Raw genomic sequence first — 17,499 nt, 5'->3', positions numbered from 1 at the left:
ACATTTCTTGTTAACAAACTATAGTTTTTGGCAAGTCGATTAGGAAATCGACTTTGTGCATGACACAAGTAATTATTCCAGCAATTGTTCACATGCAGATTATTTCACGTATAAGTCACTGTATCACAATTCCAGTGGGTCAGAAGTTTACATATATTAAGTTGACTGTGCTTTTAAACAGCTTGGAAAATTCCAGAAAAGGATGTCATGGCTTTAGAAGCTTCTGATAGGCTAATTGACATAATTTGAGTCAATTGGAGGTTTACCTGTGGATGTATTTCAAGGCTTACCTTCAAACTCACTGCCTCTTTGCTTGACATCATGGGATAACCAAAAGAAATCAGCCAAGACCTCCACAAGTCACAATTGTAGACCTCCACAAGTCTGGTTCATCCTTGGGAGCAATTTCCAAATGCCTGAAGGTACCATCTGTATAAACAATAGTACACAAGTATAAACACCATAGGACAACGCAGACATCATACCGCTCACGAAGGAGAAGCGTTCTGTCTCCTAGAGATGAATGTACTTCCGTGTGAAAAGTGCAAATCAATCCCAGAACAACAGCAAAGGACCTTGTGAAGATGCTGGAGTAAACAGGTACAAATGATCTATATCCACAGTAAAACGAGTCCTATATCAACCTAACCTGAAATACCACTTAGAAAGAAAGAAGCCACAGCTCCAAAACCACCATAAAAAAGCCAGACTACGGTTTCCAAATGCACATGGGGACAAAGATCGTACTTTTTGGAGAAATGTGTCCTCTAGTCTGATGAAACAAAAATAGAACTGATTGACCAAAATGACCATCGTTATGTTTGGAGGAAAAAGGGGATGGCTAGCAAGCCGAAGAACACCTTTCCAACCGTGAAGCATGGGGGTGGCAGCATCATGTTGTGGGGGTGTTTTGCTACAGGAGGGACTGGTGCATTTCACAAAATAGAAGGCCTCATGAGGAAAGAAAATTATGTGGATATATTGAAGCAACATCTCAAGACATCAGTCAGGAAGTTAAAGCTTGGTTGCAAATGTGTCTTCCAAATGGACAATGACCCCAAGCATAATAATTCCTTAATTCCTTAAGGACAACAAAGTCAAGGTATTGGAGTGGCCATCACAAAGCCATGACCTCATACCTATAGAAAATGTGTGGGCAGAACTGAAAAAGCGTGTGTGAGCAAGGAGGCCTACAAACCTGACTCAGTTACACCAGCTCTGTCTGGAGGAATGGGCCAAAATTAACCCAACTTTTTGTGGGAAGCTTGTGGAAGGCTACCTGAAATGTTTGACCCAGGTTAAACAATTTAAAGCAATGCTACCAAATACTAATTGAGTGTATGCAAACTTCTGACCCAGTGGGAATGTGATGAAATAAATCAAAGCTGAAATAAATCATTCTCTCTACTATTATTCTGACATTTCACATTCTTAAAATAAAGTGGTGATCCTAACAGACTTAAGCCAGGGAATTTTTACTAGGATTAAATGTCAGGAATTGTGAAAAACTGAGTTTAAATGTATTTGGCTACGGTGTATGTAAACTTCGGACTTCAACTGTATACAGTGTATATACACACACTGAAAACACCTAAACCCAATAGTAAAACTCCCACTCCCAGCATCCGACTCACTCCCAGCATGCATGCCGACAAGAGCGCACGCGCAAGAGAGAGAGAACTTCACTCTCAAGCTGTGTGTGTAAAATTAAAAAAGGAAGATGTATTGATTGCATAGGTCTTCACACCCCAGAGTTTAAACTTGGTAGAGTAAGACACATAACAATAACAAACACGTAATTACATCCAACATCATCATTACGTTTGCTAAAAACAAAGTCTGGAACCAACAGGACTCTTAACAACTTTTACCAAGGCATAGAACTGCTAAATAGTTAGTCCAGGTAGCTATTGGTTAAGTATTTAACTATCTGCATTGACCCTTTTTGCACTAACTCTTTTGACTCATCACATACGCTGTTGGTAATGTTTATTGTCTATCCTGTTAAAAAGTCATTTTATCCCTACCTATATGTACATATCTACCTCAATTACCTCGTAACTCTGCACAATGACTTGGTACTGGTACCCTGTGTATGTTGCCAAGTTACTGTGTATTGTGTATTTATTAGTCATTGTGTATTTATTCCTATTGTTATTATTTTTCTATTAGTAATTTTTTCTCTCTCTGCATTGTTGGGAAGGGCGTATAAGTAAGCATTTCACTTTTAGTCTACACCTGTTGTTTACGAAGCATGTGAAAAATAACATTTTATTTGATTTTATTTGCTGTAGAACTTTTTTGTTGCAGACATTAAAATATCTAAGCTTCCTTAAAAAGTACAGTATTGATTGGGCTTTTTTTTTCTTTTTTTTTTACAATTTCCTTCCAGTTCAGTTTGTTGTTCAGTATTACCACCCAGTACTTGTAAGAGTCAACAGTACCAATATTTTCACCATTAATAAAAATGGGATTAAAAACATCTTTCTTTTTCCTAAAATCTACCACTAGCTCCTTGGTCTTCAGTACATTCAGGTCCGGATAGTTGGGCTCACAGAATTCCCTCAAGGACTCTTGTTTCCCTGTGATGAGCATTGTCTCCTCTCATGACACAGCTTATTATAGCATGGTCATCCCAGAATTTCTATAAGTTGCTCAGTGCATTATTGTTTGTTATGTAATTTGTGTAAATGCTAAACAGGAAAAGTGACTGGACCGTCCACTGCGGCACCCCTGTAGTTGTTCATATTCGATCTGATACTGCCTGGTTCAGGCTTACGAACTGTGGTCTATTGGTCAGGTAGTACACAGTCCATTTGATTGTGTTTGGGTTTATATGAATGTCCTTTAGTTTTTAGGCCAACAGGTGGGGTTGTATGGTATTGAATGCACTGGAGAAGTCATAGAACATTGTTCTCACCGCACATCCAGGCTTCAAACTTTTTCCCTCAGAACAGCATAAATTTGTCAGTTTATCGACTCTACAAGGTGTCGAAAGCATTCCACAGGATGCTGGCTCGTGTTGACTCCAATGCTTCCGACAGTTGTGTCAAGTTGGCTGGATGTCGTATGGGTGGTGGACACTTCTTGATACACATGGGAAACTGTTGAGTGTGGAAAACTCAACAACATTGCAGTTTTTGACAGACTGAAACCGGTGCGCCTGGCACCTACTACCACATCCCGTTCAAAGGCACATTAATATTTTGTCTTGATCATTCACCATCTGAATGTCACACATACACAATCCATGTCTCAACTGTATCAAGGCTTAAAAACCCTTCTTTAACCTGTCTTCTCCACTTCAACTACCCTGTTTCAATTGGATTTAAAAAGTGACATCAATAAGGAATCGTAGCTTTCACCTGGATTCACCTGGTCAGTCTATGTCATGGAAAGAGCAGGTGTTCCTAATATTTTGTACACTCATTGTACTCTGTGGAAGAGAGAGAGCGGAGTATCTTCGACTCAAAGTTTTTCTGGTGGTAGGAAACTTGGGAATGGTCCAGGTAGGCTACCACCTCAATTCTTAATGAGGGTATTAAAACCCCCTCAAAAGGTTTTCATGACTTGTGAGGTCAAAGCCACTGGTCTAAATTGGATGAGCTCACTACGACAGGGACAGTGCCTCGGCGGCCATGACAGTAGTTTGATGGGAAGACGTTTGGCAGCAATCACAGCTGTGAATCATTTCATATCTGGCATCTGAGAACCTGTTCAGTGGTTATTTCAAGGCCCAGTGCAGTCAGAATTATGTTTTTCCCGTGTTTTATATCATATTGTACAACAGCTGATGAAACTAGCACTGTGAAAGTGTGATAAAAAAAAAATCTGTTTTATTTCTTGATAGTTGCTCCTTGAAAGTACAATATGCACAAGACCTTCTAATCAGCAGGTTTGCATGGGCGGGTTTAAATAAGGTTAATTGGTTAATAGACAAATAAAAAGGAGAGTTCCAAACCTCTATGCTAGGTTTTAGTTTTCCCCTGCCAACTCAGACCACTCCCAGACATTCGTAGCAAGATTCTTGCTTGAGATATAGTTTTTTACTAAAAGATGCTTTTACCCATTGTTATGAAAATCTATTACAGTGAGATACCTAATAGATACTTAAAATGCAAGATGACGCTGACAGAATTGGTCGCCTCGCTTCGAGTTCTTAGGAGACTATGCAGTATTTTGTTTTTTTATGCGTTTCTTGTTACATTGTTATCCCAGGAAATCTTAAGTCTTATTACTTACAGCCAGGAAGAACTATTGGATATAAGAGCAACTTCAAATTACTAACATTACGACCAGAAAAATGACTTTCCAGAACCGGATCCTCTGTTCGGACCACCACCCAGGACAATGGATCTAATCCCAGTAGCCGACCCAAAACAATGGCGCCGCAGAAGGGGCAGACAGAGTGGCCTCCTGGTCAGGCTCCGTAGTCGTGCACATTGCCCACCGCTCCCGAGTATACGACCAGAGAGACATCAGCTATTGTAACATTCTCTGTTTCACGGAAACATGGCTCTCTCGGGATATGTTGTCGGAATCTGCTTCTTCATGCATCGCGCCGACAGAGATAAACACCTCTCTGGGAAGAGGAAGGGCTGGGGTGTGTGCTTCATGATTAACGACTCATGGTGTAATCATAATCATAACAACATACAGGAACTCAAGTTCTCCTCCTAACCCGACGTAGAATTCCTTACAATCAAATGCTGGCCATCTCGTCAGTTATAGTCACAGCTGTGTACATTCCACCTCAAGAAACTTTACTGGACTCTATGTTAACTCAAAACCATTTATCCTTAGTCTGCATTTACTGTAGCTGGGGATTTTAACTTCTTGATGCACCCATCACGTTAGCGGGATCATTTTCCTCAACACCCGCTAGCGGGCCAAATTCAAATTCAATTACTAAAAATATGTAATTTTCATGAAATCACAAGTGCAATATAGGAAAACATAGCTTAGCTTGTTGTTAATCCACCTGCCGTGTCAGATTTCAATACATCTTTTCGGCGAAAGCGTTTATGTAAGAACATCTCTCTCAGTAGACAAAATATTACAAATATTTTTCAATAGGAGAGGGAGAGACAATGGCTGCCCCACTCTGTTGCGCAAGTAAAACTCTGCGAACACCCAGCTATCCACTGACGCAATGTTATCTTTCTCGCTCATTTTTAGCCTGAAACTATGTCTAAAGACTGTTGTAACCTTGAGGAAGCCATAGGAAATGGAATCTGGTTGATATCCCTTTAAATATAGGCAAGGCATCCAATGGAACAGAGAGCTTTCAGGAAAAACAGCACTTCCTAGTTGGATTTTCCTCATTCCTCATTTCGCCTGCAATATCAGTTCTGTTATACTCACAGACAATATTTTGACAGTTTTGGAAACTTTAGAGTGTTTTCTATCATAATCTGACAATTATATGCATATTCTACTTTCTGGGCCTGAGAAATAGGCAGTTTCAAATGGGTATGTTTTATTTTGCCAAAAATGAAAATCCTGCCCCCTACACTCAAGAAGTTAACAAAAAAGATTTGAGAAAAAGGCTACCCAAATTTTATCAGCATATTGATTACACTACGCGCAGGGGTAATACACTCGAGCACTGCTACTCTAACTTCCGCGATGCATACAAAGCCCTCCTCCACCCTCCTTTTGGCAAATCCAACCACGAAGCCATCTTGCTCCTACCGTTATATAGGCAGAAACTCAAACGGGATGTACCAGTGACGAGAACCATTCAACGCTGTTCTGACCAACCGGAAGCCACACTTTACGATTGTTTCGATCACGCGGACTGCAAAATGTTCTGATTAGCCTCAGAGAACAACATCGACCTATATGCTGACTCTGTGAGGGAGTTTATAAAAAAGTGCGTTGGACATGTTCTACCCACTGTGACTAATAAAACCTACCCTAACCAGAAACCGTGGATGGATGGTGGCATTGAAACTGAATGCGCAAACCACCGCATTTAACTATGAAAAGAGGTCTAGGAATATGACTGAACATAAACAGTGTAGTTATTCCCTCAGAAAGGCAATCAAACAAGCAGAATGCCGGAACAGGGACAAGGTGGAGTCGCAATTCAACAGCTCAGACACAAGACATACAGTATGTGGCATGGTCTACAGGAAATCATGAACTACAAAAAGAAAACCAGCCACATCACGGACACCGACGTCACGCTTCTAGACAAACTAAACACCTTCATTTCCCACTTTGAAAATACAGTGCCATCAGCGTGGCCCGCTAACAAGGACTCAGTTCCCCCCCCTTCTCCATGGCCGCCGTGAGTAAAACATTTAAATGTGTTAACAACCATAAGGCTGCTGGCCCAGACTGCATCGCAAGCCGCGTCTTTAGAGCATACGTAGACCAGTTTACAGACATATTCAATTGCTCCCTATCCCAGTCCCCACATGCTTCAAGATTATTATATTACATTTTTTTATTGAACATTTATTTGACTAGGTAAGTCAGTTAAGTACAAATTCTTATTTACAATGACAGCCTACCAGGGAACAGTGGGTTAACTGCCTTGTTCAGGGGCAGAACGACACATTTTTACCTTGTCAGCTTGAGGATTCAATCCAGCAACCTTTCGGTTACTGACCCAACGCTCTAACCTCTAGGCTACCTTCCGCCCCTGGCTGCCAATGTTCCTGTGCCCAAGAAGGCAAATATAACTGAACTAAATTACTACCGCCCGGTAGCACTCACTTCTGTCGTCATGAAATCATTTGAGAGACTAGTCAAGGATCATATCACCTCCACCATACCGGCCACACTAGACCCACATCAGTTTGCATACCGCCCCAACAGGTCCGCAGACAAGGCAATCACCATTTTACTGCACACTGCCCTATCCCATCTGGACAAAAATAATGTAAGAATGCTGTTCATTGACTACAGCTCACCCCCATAGCACACCATAGTAGACTCCAAGCTCATCATCAAGCTGGAGGCCCTGTGCAATTGGGTCCTGGGCCGTCCCCAGGTGGTGAAGGTAGGAAACAACATCTCCACTTCGCTGATCCTCAACCCTGGGGCCCCACAAGTGTGCATGCTCAGCCCCCTCCTGTACTCCCTGTTCACCCACGACGGCGTGGCCACGCATGCCTCCAACTCAATCATCAAGTTTGCAGATGACACAACAGTAGTGGGCTTGATTACCAACAACGATGAGACAGCCTACAGGGAGGAGGTGAGGGCACACAGAGTGTGGTGTCAGGAAAACAACCTCTCAGTCAACATCAACAAATTAAAGGAGATCATCATGGACTTCAGAAAACAGCAGAGGGAGCACCCACTATCCACATCGAAGGGACAGTGGAGAAGGTGGAACGTTATATTTTCCTCTGCAAACACATCACAGACAAACTGAAATGGTCCACCCACACAGACAGTGTGGTGAAGAAGGTGCAACAGAGTCTCTTCAACCTCAGGAGAATGAAGAAATTGGCTTCTAACCCAAAACTCTGACAAACTTATACAGATGCACAATCGAGAGCATGCTGTCAGGCTGTATCACAGTCTGGTACGGCAACTGCACCGTTTTTTCCCCTCATCAATCTACACACAATACCCCATAATTTCAAGGCAAAACAGGTTTTTAGACATTTTTGCAAATATCACATTTAAATAAGTATTCAAACCCTTAATCAGTACTTTGTTGAAGCACCTTTGGCGCGTTTACAGCCTCGAGACTGTAGCTTTAAAGAATACAGATATCAGTCAGGGAAGGATGACCAAACTAAACCATGCTGTTTTTATTCTGATGTTTTATGTATTTTATTGCATTCACAGCTGCTTCACCAGAATGTGATTTGCACTTTATTTATTGTTCTTCAACTTGTTTTAAGGGAATACAATACCTCAGTCAAATGGCACCCCATTCCATTTATAGCGCTCCACTTTGCCATATAAGGCTCTGGCCAAAAGTAGTGCACTATATAGGGTATAGGGTGCCATTTTGGATTCAGACTAGGGTTTTTAAATGGTGTACTGTAGAGTGTCACTGTCACCCAAAGACTGCTGGTACCTTGCCCCTTTCCTCTCGCTACAATCTACATACACACATACAAACATTAAATAATTAAATTTTCTCCCCTCTCCTCAGGCCATAGACGGTGACTTTGGCACATTTGGGGCCGTGCGGTACTACTTCAGTGACGAGCCTGACCAGTAAGACACACCTAAATACACTGACTAAGACACCATATAAATTAACTGTCCCACCTTTTCTCAATCAATATGCATGATTAAAAAGTATTCTAATGAAATAAGTCTCATCTGTTGAGTGATGGAGTTTCTTATTGTCCTGTCACATGCCCCTCACCCAGGTTTTTGTTGGACGCTGAGACGGGATGGGTGAGCCTGAGGGGAAATCTGGACTACGAGCTGATGCGTCGGTTCACCCTGACCGTGCTGGCCCGGGATGGGGGTGGAGAAGAGACCACGGGCAGGCTGAGGGTCAATGTGCTGGATGTCAACGACAACACACCACTCTTTCAGAAGGAGGTCTACATGGGTTCGCTGAGAGAGAATGAACAGACCACACAGCAGGTGGCCCGAGTCAGGGTAAGTTAGAACACACACACATACAAACACACACACACACACACATAGACAGACAGACAGACACAAATACGCACACACACCAGGGCAGAAGAGCGTTGCTTGTGTGTGGACTAATTTAAGTCCTTAGTGATTTGGACACCGAGGAACTAGAAGCTGTTGACCCACTCCAATGCAGCCCCGTCGTTGTGGATGAGGGCATGCTCACCCCCCCATTTCCTGTAGTCCACAATCATCTTGTTGGTCTTACCTACTCCCTCTTAGGGAGAGGTTGTTGTCCTGGCACCACACTTCCAGGTCACTGACCTCCTCCCTTTAGGCTGTCTCATCATCGCCAGTGATCAGGCCTCCCACTGTCGTGTCGTCAGCAAACTTGATGATGGTGTTGGCGTCATGCCTGGCCATGTAGTCATTGGTGAACAGGGAGTACAGGAAGGGACTAAGCACACCCCCTGTGTTGAGGGTCAGTGTGGCGGAGGTGATGTTGCCTACCCTCACCACCTGGGGTCGGCCTATCAGGAAGTCCAGGATCCAGTTGCAGAGGGAGGTTTTCAGTCCCAGGGTCCCAGGCTTGGTGACAACCTAGGAGGGGACTATGGTGTTGAAAGCTGAGCTGTAGACAATGAACATCATTCTCACGTAGGTATGCTTCTTATCTAGGTGGGTGAGGGCAGTGTAGAACGTTGTCTATGGATCTGTTGGGGCGGTATGCAAATTGGAATGGGTCCAGTGTGTCTGGGATGATGGAGTTGATGTGTGCCATAACCAGCATTTCAAAGCACTTCATGATGGGATGAGGTTTAGGTTGTGATACCAAAGGATACCTCTTGAGCTCCATATCAAGTTGACTTTGATGTCAATTCTTTCTTAATCTTTCACCCATGCTGATTGCCCTCTTCAATTTTACTTACAGTTTAAGTGGTCTGTGTCTGTGTGCATGTGTGTTTGTCTTTGTGTTTGTATTGGTGTGTGTGTGTGTGTGCATGGGTGGCTGCCTGCACGTGTGCATGTGTGCATGTACACATCAAATCCAATTGTATTAGTCACATGCGCTGAATACAACAGTGGTGGACCTTACAGTGAAATGCTTTCTTATGAGCCCCCAACCAACAACGCAATTTCAAAAAATAAGGACAAGAATAAGAGATAAAAGTAACAAGTAATGAAAGAGCAGCAGTAAAACAACAATAGTGAGACTATATACAGGGGGGTACAGAGCCAATGTACAGGGGCACCGGTTAGTTGAGGTAGTATGTACATTTAGGTAGTGTTATTGAAGTGACTATGCATAGATGACCACATCAGAGAGGAGCAGCGGTGTAAAGAGGGGGAGGGGGGAGCAATCCAAATACTCTGGGTAGCCATTTGATTAGATGTTCAGGAGTCTTATGGCTTATGGGTAGAAGCTGTTTAGAAGACTCTTCGACCTAGACTTACCGCTTGCCGTGCGGTAAGAGAGAGAACAGTCTATGACTAGGGTGGCTGGAGTCTTTGACAATTTTTAGACCCATCCTCTGACACTGCCTGGTATAGAGGTCCTGGAAGCTTGGCCCCAGTGATGCACTGGGCCGTTCGCACTACCCTCTGTAGTGCCTTGCGGTCGGAGGCTGAGCAGTTGCCATACCAGGCAGTGATGCAACCAGTCAGGATGCTCTCGATGGTGCAGCTGCAGAACGTTTTGAGGATCTGAGGACCCATGCCAAATCTTTTCAGTCTCCTGAGGGGGAATAGGTGTCGTCGTGCCCTCTTCACGACAGTCTTGGCATGCTTGGACTATGTTAGTTTGTTGGTGATGTGGACACCAAGGAACTTGAAGCTCTCAACCTGCTCCACTGCAGCCCCTTCAATGAGAATGGGGCTATGCTCGGTCCTCTTTTTCATGTCATCCACAATCATCTCATTTGTCTTGATCATGTTGAGGGATAGGTTGTTGTCCTGGCACCACACGGCCAGGTCTCTGACATCCTCCCTAAAGACTGTATTTTCATCATCGGTGATCAGGCCTACCACTGTGTTGTCGGCAAATTCAACGAAGGTGTTGGAGTCCGTTCAGTCATGAGTGAAAAGGGAGTACAGGAGGGGACTGAGCACGCACGCCTGAGGGGCCCCTGTGTTGAAGATCAGCGTGGCGGATGCGTTGTTACCTACCCTTACCACCTGGGCGCGACCTGTCAGGAAGCCCAGGATCCAGTTGCAGTGCGATGTGTTTAGTCCCAGGGTCCTTAGCTTAGTGATGAACTTTAAGGGCACTATTGTGTTGACTGCTGAGCTGTAGTCAATGAATAGCATTCTCCTTTTGTCCAGGTGGGAAAGGGCAGTGTGGAGTGCAATAGAGATTGCATCATCTGTGGATCTGTTGGGGCGATGTGCAATTTGGATTCGGTCTAGGGCTTCTGGGATAATGGTGTTGATGTGAGCCATGGCCAGCCTTTCAAAGAACTTCATGGCTACAGACGTTAGTCATTTAGGCCAGTTACCTTAGTGTTCTTGGGCACAGGAATTATGGTGGTCTGCTTAAAACATGTTGGTATAATATACTCAGACAGGGAGAGGTTGAAAATGTCAGTGAAGACACTTGCCAGTTGTTCAGCGCATGCTCGCAGTACACGTCTGGTAATCCGTCTGGCACTGCGGCCTTGTGAATGTTGACCTGTTTAACTTCTTGGTGACAGGGGGCAGTATTTTCACGTCCAGATGAAATGCGTGCCCAAATTCAACTGCCTACCCATCCCCAGAAGATAATATATTATTAGTAGATTTGAATAGAAAACACTCTGAAGTTTCTAAAACTGTTTGAATCATGTCTGTGAGTATAAGTTTATTTATTATTATTTAGCAGGCGAAACACAGAGGACACACCATTCAGATTTTTTTTTTTTGAAGTCACTCTCTTTTCAATGGGTTTCATTGGGAATCCAGATTTCTAAGGGACCTTCTTTGCAGTTCCTACCGCTTCCACTGGATGTCACCAGTCTTTAGAAATTGGTTGAGATTTTTCCTTTGTGTAATGAAGAAGTACGGCCATCTTGAATGAGGGTAACTTGAAGTGTACTGTTAGATAGAGGCGCGTGACCTGAAAGCATGCTACAGTTTGTTTTCCTCCTGTTGTAAACACAGATCATCCCGTCTTCAATTTTATCAATTATTTACATTAAAAAAATACCTAAAGTTGTATTACAAAAGTAGTTTGAAATGTTTTGGCAAAGTTTACAGGTAAGTTTACAGGTTTTTCTGGATCAAACACGCCAAATAAATTGACATTTTGGATATATATCGACGAAATTAATCGAACAAAAGGACCAATTGTGATGTTTATGGTAAATATTGGAGTGCCAACAAAATAAGCTCATCAAAGGTAAGGCATGAATTATATTTTTATTTCTGCTTTTTGTGTCGCGCCTGCAGGGTTGAAATATGCTTCTCTCTCTATGTTTCGCCGAAAAGCCTTTTTGTAATCTGACATGTTGGCTTGATTCACAACAACTATAGCTTTAATTTGCTATCTTGCATGTGTGATTTCATGAAAGTTTGATTTTTATAGTAATTTATTTGAATTTGGCGCTCTGCATCCCACATATCCCAGAGAGGTTAAAGGTCTTACTCACATCGGCTACGGAGACCTTGATCACACAGTCTTCCAGAACATCTGGTGCTCTCATACATGTTTCAGTGTTATTTGCCTCGAAACAAGCATAGAAGTAGTTTAGCTCATCTGGTTGACTTGTGTCACTTGGGCAGCTTGGGCTGTGCTTCCCTTTGTAGTCAGTAATGGTTTGCAAGCCCTGCCACATCTGACGAGCGTCAGATCCGGTGTAGTATGATTCCATCTTAGTCCTGTATTGATGCTTTGCCTGTTTGATGGTTCATCAGAGGGCATAGCGGGATTTCTTATAAGCTTCCAGGAAAGAGTCCTGCTCTTTGATAGCGGCAGGTCTAGCCATTAACTCCTTACGGATGCTGCCTATAATCCATGGCTTCTGGTTGGGGAATGTACATACGGTCACAATGGGGATGACGTCATCGATACACTTATTTATGAAGCCAATGACTGATGTGGTGTACTCCTCAATGCCATCGGAGGTATCCCGGAACATATTCCAGTCTTTGCTAGCAAAACAGTCCTGTAGCTTAGCATCTGCTTCATCTGACCACTTTTTTATTGATCTAGTCACTGGTGCTTCCTGCTGTCATTTTTGCTTGTAAGCAGGAATCAGGAGGATAGAACTATAGTCAGATTTGCCAAATGGAGGGTGAAGGAGAGTTGGTATGCATCTGTGTGTGGAGTATAGGTGGTCCAGAGAAATTTGGTAAAACGGATTTAAGTTTCCCTGCTTTAAATTCCCCAGCTACTAGGAGCCCCACCTCTGGGTGAGCATTTTATTGTTTGCTTATGGTGGAATACAGCTCATTCAATGCTGTCTTAGTGCCAGCCTCTGACTGTGGTGGTATGTGAACAGCTATGAAAAATACAGATGAAAACTCACTAGGTAGATAGTGTGGTCTACAGCTTATGAGATACTATACCTCAGGCGAGCAATAGCCACACAAACGTGTGTCACTGTGTGTGTTACACACCTCTGTCTGCATCACCCTCTCTGCTATCCACTCTGTCTTCCTGTACCGCCATCTCTCTACAGCCCCCATTAGTCAGGTTTCCAGTTAGGTCAGAGGTCAGGGGGAGTAATAGTAACTGATGGCTCTGCGTTTCCTCTTAACCCCCCTGGAGAGAAAGCTTGCTTCCCAAATGGCACCATATTCCCTATTTGTGTACTCCATTTGACCCTTGTCAAAAGGAGTGCACTATATAGGGGATAGGGTGCCATTTTGGATGCATACAAAGCCAATTATTGGCCATTTGATCCTGACTTGGCTCTATACTGCTCGGCATGTCACAGGGTCTCCTGCCATGCTTTATTTGCCATGTGTGTGCGTGCTTGCGTGTGTCCATGCGTGTGTGGGTGTGTGTGTGTGATCGGGAACTGAACGCTCGACTTGCTGTGTTTGATTAGACAGAGCTAACCTTAAACACACTGGTTATTAATAGGATGCCTGTCACGGGCGTCCTCATCTGAAGAGGAGAGGAGAGATGGATCGGAGGACCAAAATGCGGCGTGGTATGTGTTCATCATTTATTTTAATACAGAAAACACTGAAACCCTATACAAAAACAATAAACGAACTAACAACCGTGAAGCTAATGCAAACTGCGCTGAAACAAGCAATCAACATAGACAATCACCCACAAACAAACGTTGCAGCCCAGGCTACCTAAGTATTATTCTCAATCAGAGACAACTAATGACACCTGCCTCTGATTGAGAACCATACTAGGCCGAAACATAGAAATCCCAAATCATAGAAAATCAAACATAGACTGCCCACCCAACTCACGCCCTGACCATGCTAAATAAATACAAAACGAAGGAAATAAAACGTGACAGTACACCCCCCCCCCCCCCCCCCCCCCCCGGCGTCTGTCCGCAGTGGCGGCTCTGGCGCGGGACGCGGACCCCACTTCGCCATTGTCTTAGTCTGCCTCATTGTCCGCCTCCGTGGCTTCCTAACCATGGCAACTCTTCTCAATGGACAGAGGGGCAGCTCGGGACAGAGGGGCGGCTGCTCGGGACAGAGGGGCTCTGGCGCCTCAGACTCCGGCAGCAGCGCCGGACAGGCGGGAGACTCCGGCAGCAGCGCCGGACAGGCGGGAGACTCCGGCAGCAGCGCCGGACAGGCGGGAGACTCCGGCAGCAGCGCCGGACAGGCGGGAGACTCCGGCAGCAGCGCCGGACAGGCGGGAGACTCCGGCAGCAGCGCCGGACAGACAGGACCACCTGCAGGGAGGAGACAGAGAGACAGCCTGGTGCGTGGGGCTGCCACAAGAACCACCAGGCTGGGGAGACCTTCAGGAGGCTTGGTGTTAGGAGGAGGCACCTGAAGGACCGGGCTGTGGGGGAGCACTGGAGCTCTGGTGCACAACCTTGGCACCACTTCCCCAGGCTGGACAACTACTTTAGCCCGGACCCTCCAGAGTGCAGGCACAGGTTGAACCGAGCTGTGGGTAAGCACGGGAGATCTAGTGCTTACTACACGCACGTCTCCCTTAGGCTCTATTCCCACATTTGCCCGGCACAAGCGGAGCGCAGGCAGAGGACGCACTGCACCCTCCCAGCGCCCCGGAGACACAGCACGCAGAGCCGGCGCAGGATACCCTGGACCAAAACTGCGTACCGGCGACCAGACCCGCTGAGCAGGCACCATACGCCCTGGCTCGATGCCCGCACTCACATGACACTCTCGGGGGGCTGTCCTATAGCGCACCGGGCTATGGACACGTACTGGCGACACCGTGCGCTTAACCGCATAACACGGTGCCTGACCAGTAACGCGCTGCTTATAATAAGCACGAGGAGTGAGCTCAGGTCTGCTACCTGGCTTAGCTCCACACCTCATGTGCCCCCCCCAAAAAAAAATTTGGGGGCTGTCTCTCGTACCTGTCGCACTGCCGTGCTGCCTCCTCATATCGCCGCCGCTCAGCTCTGCTTTGGGGCGGCGATATTCCCCAGCCTGTGCCCAGGGTCCCTCTCCGTTCAGTATCTCCTCCCATGTCCAGGAGTCCTGTGATACCGGCCGCTGTTGTTGCTGCTGCTGCTGCTGTCGTCGCTGTCTTTTACCACGCCGCTTGGTCCTTGGTTGGTGGGTGATTCTGTCACGGGCGTCCTCCTCTTCATCTGAAGAGGAGAGGCGAAATGGATCAGAGGACCAAAATGCGGCGTGGTATGTGTTCATCATTTATTTTAATACAGAAAACACTGAACACTGAAACCCTATACAAAGACAATAAACGAACGAACAACCGTGACGCTAATGCAAACTGCGCTGAAACAAGCAATCAACATAGACAATCACCCACAAACAAACAGTGCAACCCAGGCTACCTAAGTATGATTCTCAATCAGAGACAACTAATGACACCCGCCTCTGATTGAGAACCATACTAGGCCGAAACATAGAAATCCCAAATCATAGAAAATCAAACATAGACTGCCCACCCAACTCACGCCCTGACCATACTAAATAAATACAAAACAAAGGAAAGAAAAGGTCAGAACGTGACAATGCCTAAGAGAAAAAGGGAAACCAGCAAGCATAAAGTGTGTCAGCAATTCTGGTTTTGCCAAGGACCGGACTCCCAAGCCTCTGAAAACACTGGAGCCAAAAGAAGAAGGGAAGGAGGGAGGGAGAGAAGGAGGGAGGAAATATGAGAGAGAGAGAGAGAGAGGGGTACTGTGCAGCCAAAAGAGGAAGGTAAAGTGGAGCGAAAGAGTAAGAGTATCAAGTTTTACTGTCATGTGCACAAGTATAGCTAGGGGGTCTGCGCAGTACCTTCCACAAAAAGTTTTGCTTGACAAAAAGACACATAAGTGGAGATTATATACTGGGCAAAAGAGAGGTTGAAAATGACCGTGAATATGCCTGCCAGCTGTTCTGCACATGCTATGAGAACGCACCCTGGAAAAAGAGACAGAGAGCGAGAGAAGAAGGGGTAGTGTGAAGCCAAAAGAGAAAGGAACGGAGGGAGAGAAATTATGGGGAAGGGGGAACTGTCTCTCCCTGTCTCTTTCTCTCTACAACAGTGCTTTGCCTTTGCCTCCCACATCTCATGCCTTCCAGTCTCTTTTTCCACGCTTCCGCCTCTCCTTTCCTCTACCTTTCTTCTTTTACCCATCTTCTTCCCTCTTTCCCTTCTCTTTGTTTATCTTTCTCTCTTCTCAGTTGGTTGGAGAGTGAATGCCTTATCATAAAGTATTTGAAGAGAGATAGAAAGAGAGAGCGAGAGAGGAAAGCGAAGGTGATCATGTTAGAGAAAGAGATATAGAGAGAAAATTGAATTAAATTGAGAGAGACAAGTGTAGCACTTTCCAGTGAGAGAAGTTACCAATAAAATCTCTACATAATCATACCATTTTTGCACATGTTCCCAAGTCAGCATTTGTCAACATGTCCAACCCATATTGATTCCCTAGGAATCTCCAATGACTCTCACTGCCTCATGATTAATGCTTTATCAGATGTATGTCAGATGTAGTTCTGTTATTGTTGTGTCGATTAACCTAGAATTGGACACACACACACACACACACACACACACACACACACTCTTCTGTCTGTTCCCTGTTTGCTGTGTTCACCCAATATTAACACTGGGCGTTGGTTCTAATCTGTCCAATTACACACTGACTGGCTCACAGCCTGATGTCTTATCCACAGGTTCCAACACTGTAACACTGTACTGTAGCATCTGGGCATCCATACTCATACTCACTGTCTGTCTCATCCATGTGAAATCACATTATCAAATCAAATGTATTTATATAGCCCTTCTTACATCAGCTGATATATCAAAGTGCTGTACAGAAACCCAGTCTAAAAACCCCAAACAGCAAGCAATGCAAGTGTAGAAGCACGGAGGCTAGGAAAAACTCCCTAGAAAGGCTAAAACCTAGGAATAAACCTAGAGAGGAACCAGGCTATGAGGGGTGGCCGGGTGTCCTCTTCTGGCTGTGCCGGGTGGAGATTATAACAGAACATGGCCAAGATGTTCAAATGTTCATAAATGACCAGCATGGTCAAATAATAATAATCACAGTAGTTGTCGAGGGTGCAACAAGTCAGCACCTCAGGAGTAAATGTCAGTTGGCTTTTCATAGCCAATCATTGAGAGTTTCTCTACCGCTCCTGCTGTCTCTAGAGAGTTGAAAACAGCAGGTCTGAGACAGGTAGAACGTCTGGTGAACAGGTCAGGGTTCCATAGCCGCAGGCAGAACAGTTGAAACTGGAGCAGCAGCACGGCCAGGTGGACTGGGGACAGAAAGGAGTCATCATGCCAGGTAGTCCTGAGGCATGGTCCTAGAGCTC

The 17,499-nt window shown here is 45.0% G+C and overlaps 1 protein-coding gene across 1 annotated transcript in view; it reads left to right on the top strand.

Moving 5' to 3' along the window:
- The window catches only part of cdh23 (cadherin-related 23), a 655,816-nt gene that overhangs the window by 409,634 nt on the left and 228,683 nt on the right, over window positions 1-17,499 (top strand). Inside the window, exons 14-15 of the mRNA XM_036980724.1 lie at window positions 8,126-8,190; window positions 8,349-8,586. Of these exons, the coding sequence (XP_036836619.1) occupies window positions 8,126-8,190; window positions 8,349-8,586 (303 nt within the window). The remainder of the gene's footprint in view (window positions 1-8,125; window positions 8,191-8,348; window positions 8,587-17,499) is intronic.

Source organism: Oncorhynchus mykiss, chromosome 1, assembly GCF_013265735.2.
Source record: "Oncorhynchus mykiss isolate Arlee chromosome 1, USDA_OmykA_1.1, whole genome shotgun sequence".
Classification (NCBI taxonomy): Eukaryota; Metazoa; Chordata; class Actinopteri; order Salmoniformes; family Salmonidae; genus Oncorhynchus; species Oncorhynchus mykiss.
This window is presented reverse-complemented; position numbering and strand designations above follow the sequence as displayed.